The 13129-nt window shown below is 51.6% G+C and overlaps 1 protein-coding gene across 1 annotated transcript in view; it reads right to left on the bottom strand.

The window, feature by feature from the left end:
• SH3BP4 (SH3 domain binding protein 4) overlaps positions 1-13129 on the bottom strand; it is a 37963-nt gene that overhangs the window by 7029 nt on the left and 17805 nt on the right. Inside the window, exons 2-3 of the mRNA XM_075153793.1 lie at positions 6969-7191; positions 2227-4589 (exon numbers count right to left, since the gene is read on the bottom strand). Coding sequence (XP_075009894.1) covers positions 2227-4589; positions 6969-7086 — 2481 coding nt within the window. The 5' untranslated portion in view covers positions 7087-7191. The remainder of the gene's footprint in view (positions 1-2226; positions 4590-6968; positions 7192-13129) is intronic.

Raw genomic sequence — 13129 nt, 5'->3', positions numbered from 1 at the left:
CTGCCACCGCGATTTTGTGCACTCAATACTGAAGTCAGATAAGCCTGCTGACTGCTTCTCCCTTCACAGTCCCTTTCAGAGGAGACAACCAACTTTAAGGTGAAACGGCCAGATCAGAGCTTAATCCAACCGGTTCTTCTTGCCAGCAGATGCCAGAAAGCGAGTCCATTTGTTACAAATAAAATCAGATTTAAACACAATAAAATACATTACTGCTCCGTTGTCATCCCCTGAAACATCTTTTTTTTTTTCTTTAAAAAAAAAAAAACAGGCTCAGTCTAATTTCTCCGTAAGCTAAGGAGGATTTGACAGCAGCAAGGGGTTTAGAAAAGCATCATCTTCCACCAGGAAGGGAGCTCATCCTTTATCGACAGGCTCAGACCCACAAAGAATAGGAAAGGGAGCCAATGCTCAGGATTAGCCTCCATTCAAACAAGGAAAACAAAACCTGCTCTGGGACTCTGCTCTCCAGGCATCCCTTGGGGAGCGGGATGTTTTCCTGCAGCTTATGGCCCTCCCCTTGAGTTAGCTGCTCCCTGAGTATCCAAAGAGCCTTATCTTTCCCTTTTGTCTCCCCACTGAGGTCTGGCATGGATTTTCCAGGACCTACAGACTGTCTGGGACCCCTGGAGACAAAGGGAATAGACAAAAGAAACGCTTACAGGTTTGCAAAGCGGTAAGGCAAACAGCACAAAGCCCTTGGAAGCATCCAGCAAGAGGAGCACAGATTTCATCCCATCGTTCACCGAGGCTAAAGGAGCAAGCCCTCCCTTGGGGGAACCACGGGGCCAGACACCAGCCTTGGCTACCATGGTGGGCATGTTCCCGTCCCGGATGGCCCCGGAAAGAAGAGAGACAACCGCATACGATGGGCAGAAGAACGCCTCAACATAAGCAGCGTTGGTGGCATGACATAGCGGTCAAAGCTAAAACACCGCTCCAAGGTCCACAGAGTGGTACCCAGGCACCGGGAACTTGCCGGACAATATTTCCATGAGTATGAATGGCTCCGTACTCTTCGTAACACCTTACACCTCACAGTCGATCCTCAAATTTCCCCCTTCTTACTAAAGGGAGTTTGGGAAATAAAATACTTCATTCTGCTCCAGTCCTCTTTACCCGGGCTGCCTCCTCGTAATTTCATTTTGCATGGCTGCTGCCTGCGCCCACCACCGCCAAGCGAAGCTGTCGCTATTCCTTAATTCAATTGGCATTTTAAACCACATGATTCGCCATAATTTGGTTATCCTGCTTCTGCGGCAGAGCCTGTTAAGAAGCGAGAGCTGCAAATCTCTTCCAGACATTTCGTCCTACATTTTCTTTGGCTCACTTCCTATGAAATGCCAGAAATTATCACGAAGATGATTTCTCGTAAGAGGCTTCCTAACAGCATCCTAGAAATACTTGCAGGCAGCACCTCCCCAAATGTCTTTCAGGACAGAAGCAAGCCACGCATTTCAATTTGCAAACGCGATCCACAGTTGGATGTAAAGCATCCCAGCTCAGAGGTGCCCTTGGTTTAGCTGCCACTCAAAGAGAGATGGGACAGACGTAACCTGACATTATTATAGAGGAATTTGAGATTGTTTCACGAAGGTAAAGGTGTAGCATCATTCTTCACAGCAGCTGTAAAACCCTCCTCTGGCATGCTTTGACACACCTAGTGATGCAAAAGTACGTGACCCGAGAGGTGGCTCGCCTACCCCACTCCGTATAGGAAAAGCTTTTGTGTTTCTTGCCCTTCTTCCACTTTTCCATCAGTATTGCCTTCAACAACGCACGCTTTGACACTGGGGTTGAGGAAACCAGCAGCTCTCAAGGAATTCCTCGAAGCATGCATCATTGAAGGCTGAAATGTAAATACCCAGCAGCGGGGACCAGTTGAGTGCCATGAAAACACCGGACCAAAATCACCTTGATTTTGCGGGGCTTCAGATTAGCTACCTTCCAAAGCAAGCCTGTTGGCTGCCCTCACACAACACGTACCTACCGTTTTTCACCTAGCGCATCCCTCATTTATAGCCATGATCCCATTAAACCAGGAGCCCTTCAACGCATACAACCGCAGGGCTGAAATTCCACCTGGCTATGCCAAGCAGCTCGCAGAAGACCTTAAAGATGGACTTAATTTTCTACAGACTGAATTAGGAAACTTCCACCTCCCGTTCACTTTAAGCACTCTGCGCGGCAGGGAATTAAGACCCCCTTGTCAGACCTCGGACTCACCGTCATCAGCTCCTTCTGGAAAGATTTCCTCTCCTTGTTCTCGGTGTTGTTGCAGTCTTCCTTCAGCTTCTCCAAGACGGAGGCCACTCGCTCCGGCTCGCTGTCCAACTCCGCTCGGCAGAAAAACGTGAGCGGCAAGTTCAAATACCCCAGCGCATCGGCGAAGGACCGCCAGCTGCTGAGGTTCTCCATGAGCAGAGTCCTCACGGAGGCATAGATGTAGGTCAGGAACTTACAGGGCCTCAGGATCTGCTCGAGCAACAGGCTGGTGGTGAGATCTGGCCCTGAGAAGTAGCTGGGCTTGACCTTCCCAACCACCAGCACATTTTTGGTGTGCACAAGGCCTATTTTTCCCTGGTAGTAGCCAATATACCACTCCTTGGTCCACAGCTGCCCTTTCAACCTGATCTTCTCCTCACTGAGGAGGGCTATGACGTCTCCTTTCTTGTACTCCAGCAAATAGTGGTTCTTGCTTTGCCGCACCACTGTCTTCAGCAGCTTGCCGTACTTCAAGCTCAACACTGGCCGGTCCTGAAAAACAGGATACTTGGCGGTGGCTGCCAGAGGTGAAAGGATGATCTTTCCGACCTCGTTCTTCTTGAGGAACCGCCTCTGCCCTGTCGGTTTGATGGCACTTTTTGGAGGCGGCTGCGGTGTCTGGACGCAGAATTGGGTCAAAATAGCATCCTTGTCATCCTTGACCTGTATCCTCAGCGTGAAGTCTGAGAGCTCATTGGGATCATGGGACGCAATGGGGAAGATAAGGCGGCTGACCTTGCCCAGCTTCATCTGGAAGCCCCGCACAATTTTGGCTTGCTCACTAGCTTTCACCTCATAGTTGGTCATGTTGGAGAACATGCAGAGCTTGAGGTCCTGAGGCCGGGACAGAGCAAACTGATGCTTACCCCAGAGCTGGAGGGCAACGGGAGCCGGGCTCTGGGACTGTCTCATGACCTCGTTCACCAGGAGTGTCTTGGGCGCGCATTCGTGCCCAAACATGGCCACGACGGTTTTAAAGGAAGGGTGAATGTGTTTTGGGCCGTAGACGCCAACCGTGATCTTCTTGCTGATATAATCCCAAACGGTGTAAGGGTAGAGGATGTTCTGCCCCTGGGCTACGGCTGCGATGTACATGCAAGGCTCCAAGTTCTCCAGCTGCACCTGGATCGTGTCCCCATACGAATAGCTCAGCTGCATCGGCGTGTACGGCCCTTCTTTCATGTCGCTCCGCAGGCACTGCAGTCCTACCAAACTCTTGCTCATGATGTCATTCTTGACCTCTGCTGACACCTTCATCTCCAGAATGATGAAGGTTTTCACCTCCATGTTGCTGAGTTTGATCTGCAGGACCGGGCTGATGGTGCTGCACTTGTCGCTGTTCAGCTCCAGCGGCGGATCCAGCATCGCTTTCATGGAGATCTGCTGCGTCTCCCCAGGGCACACGTGACCCTCTGGCACATGGATGCTGATGTTGGTGTCTGGGAGCTGCACGGCTCCACCAGAGCTATCCAGCTTGCAGACAATGTTGGTCTCCACCGGTTGCGTCTGACCCCAGCCAGGATTTTGACCGAGCAAATCCAAGTCATGGCAAGACCGAGCCAGCTTCCTGTGGTTCAGCCACGCTGTCCTAAAATCTTCCCGGCTCTGGAACTGCTCAGGGGTGGGAGACTTCAAACCGCTGAAGAAACCCGACGATGCCGGAGCGTCCGACTTGGCTTGAAGAACGGACAGTTCAGACAAACTGTACGAGCGTTTACTTCTGAAGAAGGGATTGTCCCTTTTCACAGGCTGTTCCAGATCCAGCCTGTTTGAGGATGGAAACTCATCAAAAATGTTACCCAGGCTGCTATTAGCGGCCGAACTGGAAACAGCTGAAGTAGGAGCCCCCGTGTCAAAGAGCAGCAAGTCAACGGCGACGTTGGAGTTGGACTCTTTCTCTGAGCTGGGCACCGTTTGCAAATTCCCATTCAGAAATGGGTTCGTCTGGACTCCGTTCAAGAACGGGTTGTTATTGTAGGTTTTCGCAGAGTTTCTTTTCACGTCAGTCCATTCTCCAAGCAGGTCTAACTCCTTGACCCCCTCGTCGGGGCTCTCCAGTAGATTGTCTATCATCCCGCTGTCCGTTAAGGAAGAGTTGCGGTAGTTTACAGGCTGGACGTAGGAGGAAGGGATGTAACCCATTTCCGTGGTGTTGTGAGCGTACCACCACTCGCCTCCCGACGTGTCTAAGACATAAAGGTGGTCTCCCTTGGAGAACTTCAAAGTGGTGAAATTAGTCGGACAGTAATCTTTGATTGCTATTACTTCCTTCGCATTTCCAAAGGACGTGGGATTGTCAACCAGCAAGGCACTAGGAGAAGGCACTGCAAAGCCAAGCAGAAAAACAGCACCGTAAGCAAGAGACTCACAAATTACTTGCAATCATTTCTTTCAGGTAAGCAATCTGCGCTAATTTATGCGGTGAAATAAGGTAGTTTTAAAGCCTCTCAAACCCACAGGCTCCCCCCCACTAAAATTTTTAAACAAAACTTCTCCCTCCACTACATCTGGCACATTCACGTTCCCCTTCCCCCACAGGATCATGATCTAAAGGGACGGGCATTGACGTGGCTGGGAAGAGCAGCAGGAGCCGAGACAGGAGAAGCAGCAACTCCTTGTCCTCCCGATGCAGTCAAGTGCCTTAGCAAGGAGCCTCCCCCTCCACGCAGGGCCCCGTGCAGCTCCTCCTGTACGAGACGCCAGCGTCCCACAGCCTCGCTGAACTCCCTGATGAACGATGCGCAAGAAGATGTGTTGGGGGGAGTTTTGAGGGAGCGGGAGTCACTTCTTATCAGCTTTCCTTTTCACCTGGCACGTTGGGATCTAAGCTCCTACGTGCCAGAATCACAGGCATCTTAAATGTGAACATTTAAGGGGATAACAGAAGTTAATTAGTGGGGGGTTCTCAACGATTGCTACATGGGAAGAGCCATCATCCTACCAATTTGCTCAGCGGTATCTCAAGGTCTTTGGCCACCAGGTCTTTAGCACAGCCACTGCGCTCTCCATGCAAATAGTTATCTGTGCTGCTGCAGGTTAACACGTAACATTCACAGGCTATAGGTGCTCTTGCTCCGCCGTAACCCCTCTCCTGCACATGTGAAACATCTCACATTTCAGTGCAAGAAACAACTAAGGGTACCCACTAAGGGCACGTCATATTCCTACTTTTTCACAAACAAATCAGCATCTCACCTCTCTTACATAGCACCTGTATTTCAAAGCTCCTCCACAAAAATTAACTCCATTTCTAAAGAAGGTCGTGTAGTTTGAACCCTCAGAAAGCAGCACAGCATCGCCCTCATGCAGTGCTGTCGTGGTCCTAGCAGCATCTCCAATCTCCCTTCCAGCAGTGCCAGGGGATCCCAATTACAAGCGGAACGGCTGGGTCAAGCCTGCAGGTGCTCACGCTGTCACCGTATTTATTGCTTTTGTTCTCACTTTTAGGACCTATTTCTGTAAAAAGCACCTAGAAGTAAGCTGCGGATGATGTTACATCCACGTTCGAATGTGTGTTATCTTGCTAGACAGTCCTAAGAAAACAAGGAGAGCTGGATTTTCACCAATAGGGAGCTGTAAGAGAACTGGGACAGCACCTGCTTCAATAGGCTCGAGAGCTCTCGGGGGGGAAAAAGGGGATTTAAGAAACATGGGAAGCCCCTAAAATCCTGGAGAAAAAGGGATGGCAGATCAGAGTGCGCATCCCTGTGGTCACTAGCTGCAGGCTGGCAGCGCTTCTCGGACACAGAAAGTACAAGGCAAGGGAAGACACAGACTAGCAAAGAAAAATCTTTAAATATACTCTAGGGATCAAAACATTCAGAAGAGAAGAGTTTGCACACATCCTAAACAACTCATCGTTAATCCACTTCCTCCGGCAGCAGGCAGGGAAAGTCGTGAGGACATTTATTCAGCGTAAAACTATATATAAACTCCATATTGAAGCTATTTTACCACCCTGGTAGGAAGCCGCTGTTAACCCAGTACTGCAGCCCGAGCCGTCTGCAGGACGGAGCATTTTCGGTCTCTCCATTCCTTCGGATCAGATGGGCGAGCGGCCGTCCCTGTGGCCCCCCGGGCTGTGCATGCAGCCGGCACGGCGGTAGGGTTAACACAGATGTGCTGAAACCAGCAGTCCCCTTGGAGAACATGAGTAATTCCTGTTTTTGCATTTAAAACAATCTAATTTGCAGCGAGAACGTTTGATGTTCGGGTCTCTTCTCGCTGCGCCTGCAAAAGCGTAGCGTGTTTATTTTTAAAGGCCCTCAGCGCACGCTAACTTCCACCTGGAGTTATTCCTTGGGATCCATTTCTGCTGTGGGAACAGTAATTTCCCTCTCACCTGAACGCAGCTTTTATGCTGGGTAAGGTAAATACAGCTGAAGAAAAAGCGATAAAAGGAAGAAAAAGGATTATTCAAGCAACACGCAAGCTCGCAGCTCCAGGGAAGAGGAGAACAAACCCTCGCCACCACCTCGTTGCTGTCACCTCTCCTGGCTGCTGGATCTCTTGGTGTCAGGTCCATGCCTGTCCTTGCACCGTGGATGCGCTTGTCAGCGCTTACTGCTCTTCCCCATCAGCTGCTGCCTGCTAATTATTAACCAAACCCCCTCCCAGACCCCAGGGTGAGAGGATGCACACGAATTGAGGAGGGGGCATCATCCCCACCCACCCCGTGGGGGTCCCCACCCGTCCCTCCGCACCTTTAACGTCGCAGAGGCTGGTTTCGGCGAAGCCCTCGCCGAGGTCGATGAGCGTCCCCTCCGACTTGCACCGCGGCAGGCCGCCCGAGTTGGCCGCCCGGATCCTCTGCGCCGCCATCTCCGGCCTGCCGACCCCGCCGGTCCCGGGGGGCACTAGGAGGCCATGGCTTCTCCAGGAGTGCAGGCGGCTATGGGGACCCTGGTGTCACCTTGGGGAACCAGCCTGGGAGAGAGAAACGAACCCCAGCACGTTAGCAAAGGCTCCAGGTCCTACCATGCCACCCACTCGCCGACGACGCTCTCCCCAGGTGCACGCCAACCCTGCGGTGCCGATACAGAAGAACATCCTCATGTTCTCCGTAAAGCATCATGAAAAGATAATCTGGGTGCTCCTAATAAGCACGGCACTGCCTACAAATCACCAAGGGCTTTGGGTAGCGAGGACAGCCTGGTCTTGCACGATGCTACTGCTGGCCACAACCCCGTACGAAGCAGCCCTCTTGCCATTAAGAGTTATTTGGGCATAGGTTGCTCATAAATTGGTCCTTCTCCTCATTTTGTAAGGGCTTACAGGGCATTTGTGTGTTGCTGTGATATATATTTATAAAACCATCAAGCACCCAGATGCTGTAGGAACCCAGGGCAGTGGTTAGCGAGTGTGGAGAGCCCACGGGACCAGGTTTTTGCATGTTCAACCGGGTCATCGCTGCCTCCTGCCGCAGCACCAGGATCTCCTGGGATGGGGACTGGCTCTTCCCGCTTGCTCCCTGCATCCCTCCCCTTCCCTGGCCAACTGGGCAGGGATCGGGCAGAGAAATGTCCCTCCTTGCACCGACTGCCCGGCTTCGCTCGAGCTGCTGCATGGAGCCAGTACAGGGATGATAACGGGGAGGGGGAGACAAGCCTCCAAAAGGAAGAAGAAAGGGTTTTTTCCTCTTTTTTTTTCCAGAAACACTTGCAAAAACACTTCCAGAAGCCCTGTGGAAGAGCAGCTGCATCAGCAAGCCGGAGCCAAGAGGAAAATTAACCCATTTCCCGCTGCCCGCAGAACGTGCTGGCACTTCGACCACAGCACAGCGGCTGATGCAAGCGCTGGTAAGACCTCCTCTGGTGTCACCTGTGTCCTCTGGAGCTTGGAGGGTGGCCAGAAAGGCCTGGTGCCTCTCTGCTAGCTGAAGCAGCAGAGCCTGAGCCACACTTTGCTCCTTCAGATTTGCACCACGGAGTAGGTATGCGGTCCGACGTACCTGGCACCATCCCGGTAAATCCTGCCATGCAGCATCCCTACCGACATCCCTACATCCTGCTCCCTACACACCTGCCACAAAACTCCAGCCAGGTTACAAAGCACCGACAGCTCTTAAAAATAAAGCCCTTAATTAAAATTATATCCAATTAAAAGTTATATCCAAATCACCTGCTTGAGTTCAGCAACCCAAAGGGCTTTTCATCCACTCCTAGCACTGTTTTTCCCTTCTCCCTGTTTTATCTTTCTCTCCTTCTCATGCAAATTTTTTTTCCTCCTTCTGCTTGAAAATCAGATCAAGCAGAAAATAACCCCCAAACCCAAATTCCTTAAGTGGGAATTCGGAGCCGATGGAAACGTGAAGACAAGCGCCGATTGCTTTGGCTGCAGCCGGCTGTTATTAAAGCAGCGTGTGTGTCTCCGCTGGCACGGCAAGGAGGAGCAGCAAGCCCTGAAGGATTCGGTGCCCTTTTCTGGAATGCAGTAAGAGGAAATTTGCAGGGGAGAGCCTGAGCAGGAGATACTCCAGCCTGCTTGAAATGCTTCCCAAGCCATCCCCCAGGACGGTATGCCGGGAATGTGGTTAGCTGGAAGGGATGCACCAGGCTCTAGCCAGAAAAGGGAAGGGAGAACTTGTGTGCAAACACTTTTCCCTTTGAGAAGAGCATTGTTTCGGGCCCTGCTGGGAGCACTCCAAGGGGAGAGGGCTTGGCAGGCATTAAATACAGAGAAACCAGGCTTTGAGTCAGGACTGCGCTTATCAGAGCCAGGCCAGGTAAGACAGGGACTTGGAGCTGCCATCAGCGACAAGAAAAAGCAATAAGCGGTCAGTGGGAAGGGGGGAACAGAGGAAAGATGCTCTCGTTAGCTAGCACGGTTCACCATCCATCCAGCTCACCCCTTTGCAAAAGCATCTCCACAGCGGGCAGGATGTTGTTTCTCATTAATGTGAGGCACTGTTTGGGATTGCACATTTTCCAGTTGGCATGCAAGACCCTAAGCACTTGCTGCTTCCCCCTGAAAAGACACTAGGCAGGCTCTTGTAGGGGTTTTTTTTCCTCCCTAACTGGAGGGTTCAAGCCCTCCACAGCTACACAGGCACAAAATCCAGCACGAAGTGCACAGCATCATTACAGAAATAGCTCACATGGCAAAGTTTTCACCAATTTTAGCGATGCGTGCACACAATCTTGTTAAAAAACAAAAAACCACTTTCAACAGTCCAAAGGTCACCCCTGCTTGGTGAGCATTGCACGAAGCAAGAAAGAAACCAGGAACAGGTAGGCAATTTTACTGTCAATCAAAATGCAAATCATGAACATATTTTTAAACACCTGCCTGGTAGTCCAGTGCCAAATTAGTTTTTATATCAACCATTCCAGCTGTGCCCTGACAACTCTCACCAATGTATCCACACACCTCACAGTGCCCAGCATTTGCAGGGATGCTCTCCCATCCTGTATTTATGTAACTATATGGGAAGCTTTATGCTAAAGGTCTGGACAGATGTGGTTGTGTGGAGAAACAGCTGGAAAAATCCCCCCTACATGCACCCTGCAGTCTCAAAAGGCAGCAAAAACGTACATCAAAACGAGTGATTACAAAGAGGTATTTCCTCTCCCAAAAGCAGCATCTTGGCTGCATCTCAGTCCATTCTGCATGTAGCAACGCTCTCCCACACGAAAGGATGGGGGTGCATGCTCCCCACGGCTGGACTTGGGGTGGGAGCTGTGTTTTGGAGCTGACTATCCCAGGGGACGGATCCGAGATGTTTCTGAATGCAGAGGCAGAACAGATAACCAGCAAGCCTTCAAGCTCGGGCTACGTGAGAATAAAAGGGGACAGTCGGGAACAGGGTGGGGGGAAACAAGGGTGGACGGGGCAAGATTTGTTCAGAAATCACTTCTGTAGCCACGGCTGAGACAATGGTCTGCTAACTCCTCTGAAAGCACTTTAAATATAGACTAGGATTAAATATAGACAAAGAAAAACCCAGCCCCATCTGTTTACCCAAAGCCATAAACAGCATCTAAAATGAACTGGGCAGGGGGAAGGAAACTGGTGAGCAACCGGAGCTCGCCTCGCGCGAGCGAGGAAGGCGACAGCATCTCGTCGTGCGACCAGCTCAAAGGCACCCGCACCCGCTTTTCACACCATTATTTTTTTTTTTCCCCTCCCACGAGGGAAAAGCAATGCTGCAGCGTAAAATCCAGCCGTGCAAGCCAGGAGGACACGCTGTGTGCTTCCCCCACCCCAAGTAACCCAACAGGCAGCTTTGCAGGCAGCATGGTGGTTACACGCCACGGTACCAGCCGTGTCACTATTCTTTCCAAAATCCTAAATGGGCTTTGCTGAGGGGTGGGCAAAGCTTTAGGGAATCCCCAACGAGCACATTCCCATAGCTGTTAGCTGGGGGAATCCTTACCAGCTTTCTGGGGCACTGAAGCACCAGGGATGGTGCTGCCCTTGGATCGGCATGGTGGGGGGCTGCGGGGTTTCTCTGCGGATCCCCCTTGCTCCTACGCCGGCATCGCGTGGGGTGACACAGCGGCTGCGTCACCTCCCCGCCCCATCCGCTGGGCTTCTGCTCCCCGGGGGACATCACGGGACGCCTGTCCTGTGAGTCACTGTCAGGGGAACAGCAGAGCTGTCTTCAACAGGGACTTGCATGGATTTAACTTTGCGTTAGCTGGGGCTATCAATAAGGTTTTTGGGGAGGGACAGACGGGACGTGCAGACAGACCGAGCCGTGCTCCTCTCTGCAGAGGCTGGCTACTTCTCAAGGTGTGGAAGTAAGCTGGGGAGCAAGCTGGGAAGCAGCGAGCAGGATCTCCAGGGTCTTGAATAAGTGCTCTACCTACGCCTGGATCTCCTCTCCACCAGGCACAGAGCAGCAGCAGGTTTGGGGAGGGTCTAGGGCTGACGACAGTGTAGCACCTATTAAAAAAACCTATTGAAACCTATTAAAAAACGCCCAAAGGTCTTTTTTCTGTGGTGTTTGATTGCGTGGCATTCAGCTGATTTTTAAACAGCAGCATTTCCCGGCATGCAGTGGCACAGAAAAGGTTAAAAATAACTTCTGCAAACTCTCTGGGACGGCTTAGCCCGGAAACCCAACCGCAGGCTTTCCCCTCCCGGCCCCGCAGACCCAGGGGAACGCCCAGAGACCCCCCCCGGCACAGGCTCCACGGTGCGGCTGGCAGCAGAGCCCCGTCCTCCCCAACGCTCCCAGCTCCATCCATCACGCCGAGCTAGTCCTGATGGGATTACGGTACGGACCCACCTCTGCCCGGACACTGAGCTATAAATCAAAGACGTAGCACGGGCATCCGGCCATGGTGAACGGGGTTAGCAGAGAAAAGCAGTCCCAGGAAAAATACTGACCGGCTGTGTAAGCCCTGCGTCCGTGAGCAAATACAATAAGAACATGGGAATACCTAAAAGGTGCAAACCCTGAGGATGGGAAGTAGGATCTGCTGCTGGCCAAGGGGAGGTCTTCTCCAACAAGCACTGACTGCAGCCTGGGAAGGTGGGAGAGGATCCCTCCAAAAGCCTCAATGATGGAAAACCCCTGACTGCCAAGAATTTCGGCTGATAAGACCCAGGAGGGCTGGCGGGGCCGGGCGGTACCAAGCACCATCGGGGCTGGAGATGGAGCCAGGTCCTCCTATGCGCAGCCAAAGGAAGGGCAGTACACGGTACCTGCCGCCAGCAAAGGGAGGTGGGGAGGACTGATGCATATCCCTGCCCGCCCCAGAGCTCAGCCAAGCCAGGGAGCTACAGGATCCATCCCACCATGACGCGCACATATCCGTGGGAAGCATCAGGAACAGCATACACCATGACACAAGACGGGTCAACCTTGCAATAACTACCATAACTGCAAGCCTGTTCTCCCCAGGTAACGCAGAAAAAGCCCGTCAAGCTCTAAGCCCCGCGGTCTAAGTTCAGAGGAAATCTTCCACCTACCTTTGGCCACAAACTGAAAGGTGGGAAGAGAAGAAAGAGCTTCTAATCAATCGCTCATCGTCCTCTTCCCATGCCAAAGCCAAAACCAACTCCAGGCACTTGTTGCTAATGGCTTTTAATTTGCCCTTTCCTTCTCCAAAGTCAAGCTTGCCCGGCTCTCTGACAAACACAGAAGTGTTTTTGGAGGTTTCTTTTAAAAACAGTCAGGTTTCCTTAAATACAAGTGAATTTAACTCTTCGTAGCTAGAAATTCATTTCCCAGAGCCACAGCGCTACCCACAGAGCGCATTCATCCTACACAACGAATTTACTGAAAATGCTGCTTTTATCACAGTCACAAAACCTTAAGTACCTCAAGACCATACAAGCAGTCACAGAAGAGACTCCGCCTGGAAACCCAGGGGACACGCACAGGGGACACCCCAGCCCTGAAGGAGCTGATGACTGCCTGCTCAGGGAGTGCCAGCGCCTGGGAACACCAACACAAACCAGATTCTGTCATTGCAATGTGCAACGGCCTCCAAAAGAGGCCATTTTTCGCCTCTTTTTTTTTGGCTAAATTTGTCAAATTTTAGCAAACGGTCTGATTTAGGAACTTTGTTTTGCCCTGCAGATTCTCCACCTTCAAGAGCTTCCTCATGACTATGCTATGACACAGCCTTGGCCATTGGGCTTAGGTTGCTCAATACACTTCCACCCAGCAGAAAATGATCTGCCCATCTAGAGATCAGCCTGCTTTTTCCACACTTGTATTAACAGATCCTCCAGCACGTACGGGAGGTGAAAAACACAACATCCTCTAAATTGGTAATGTCAGTACGGACCTAGCCAGGCCCTCTGCAGCCTCCTACACGACTGGGATGGCTTTTGAAACTGCTGGCGTCCTCTTGCCACCTGTGGTGGCAAGGTGGACAGATGGACGCTCTTACAGCTCATCTCTGAAGTC

The sequence above is a fragment of the Calonectris borealis genome, chromosome 6 (genome assembly GCF_964195595.1).
Source record: "Calonectris borealis chromosome 6, bCalBor7.hap1.2, whole genome shotgun sequence".
NCBI lineage: Eukaryota > Metazoa > Chordata > Aves > Procellariiformes > Procellariidae > Calonectris > Calonectris borealis.
This window is presented reverse-complemented; position numbering and strand designations above follow the sequence as displayed.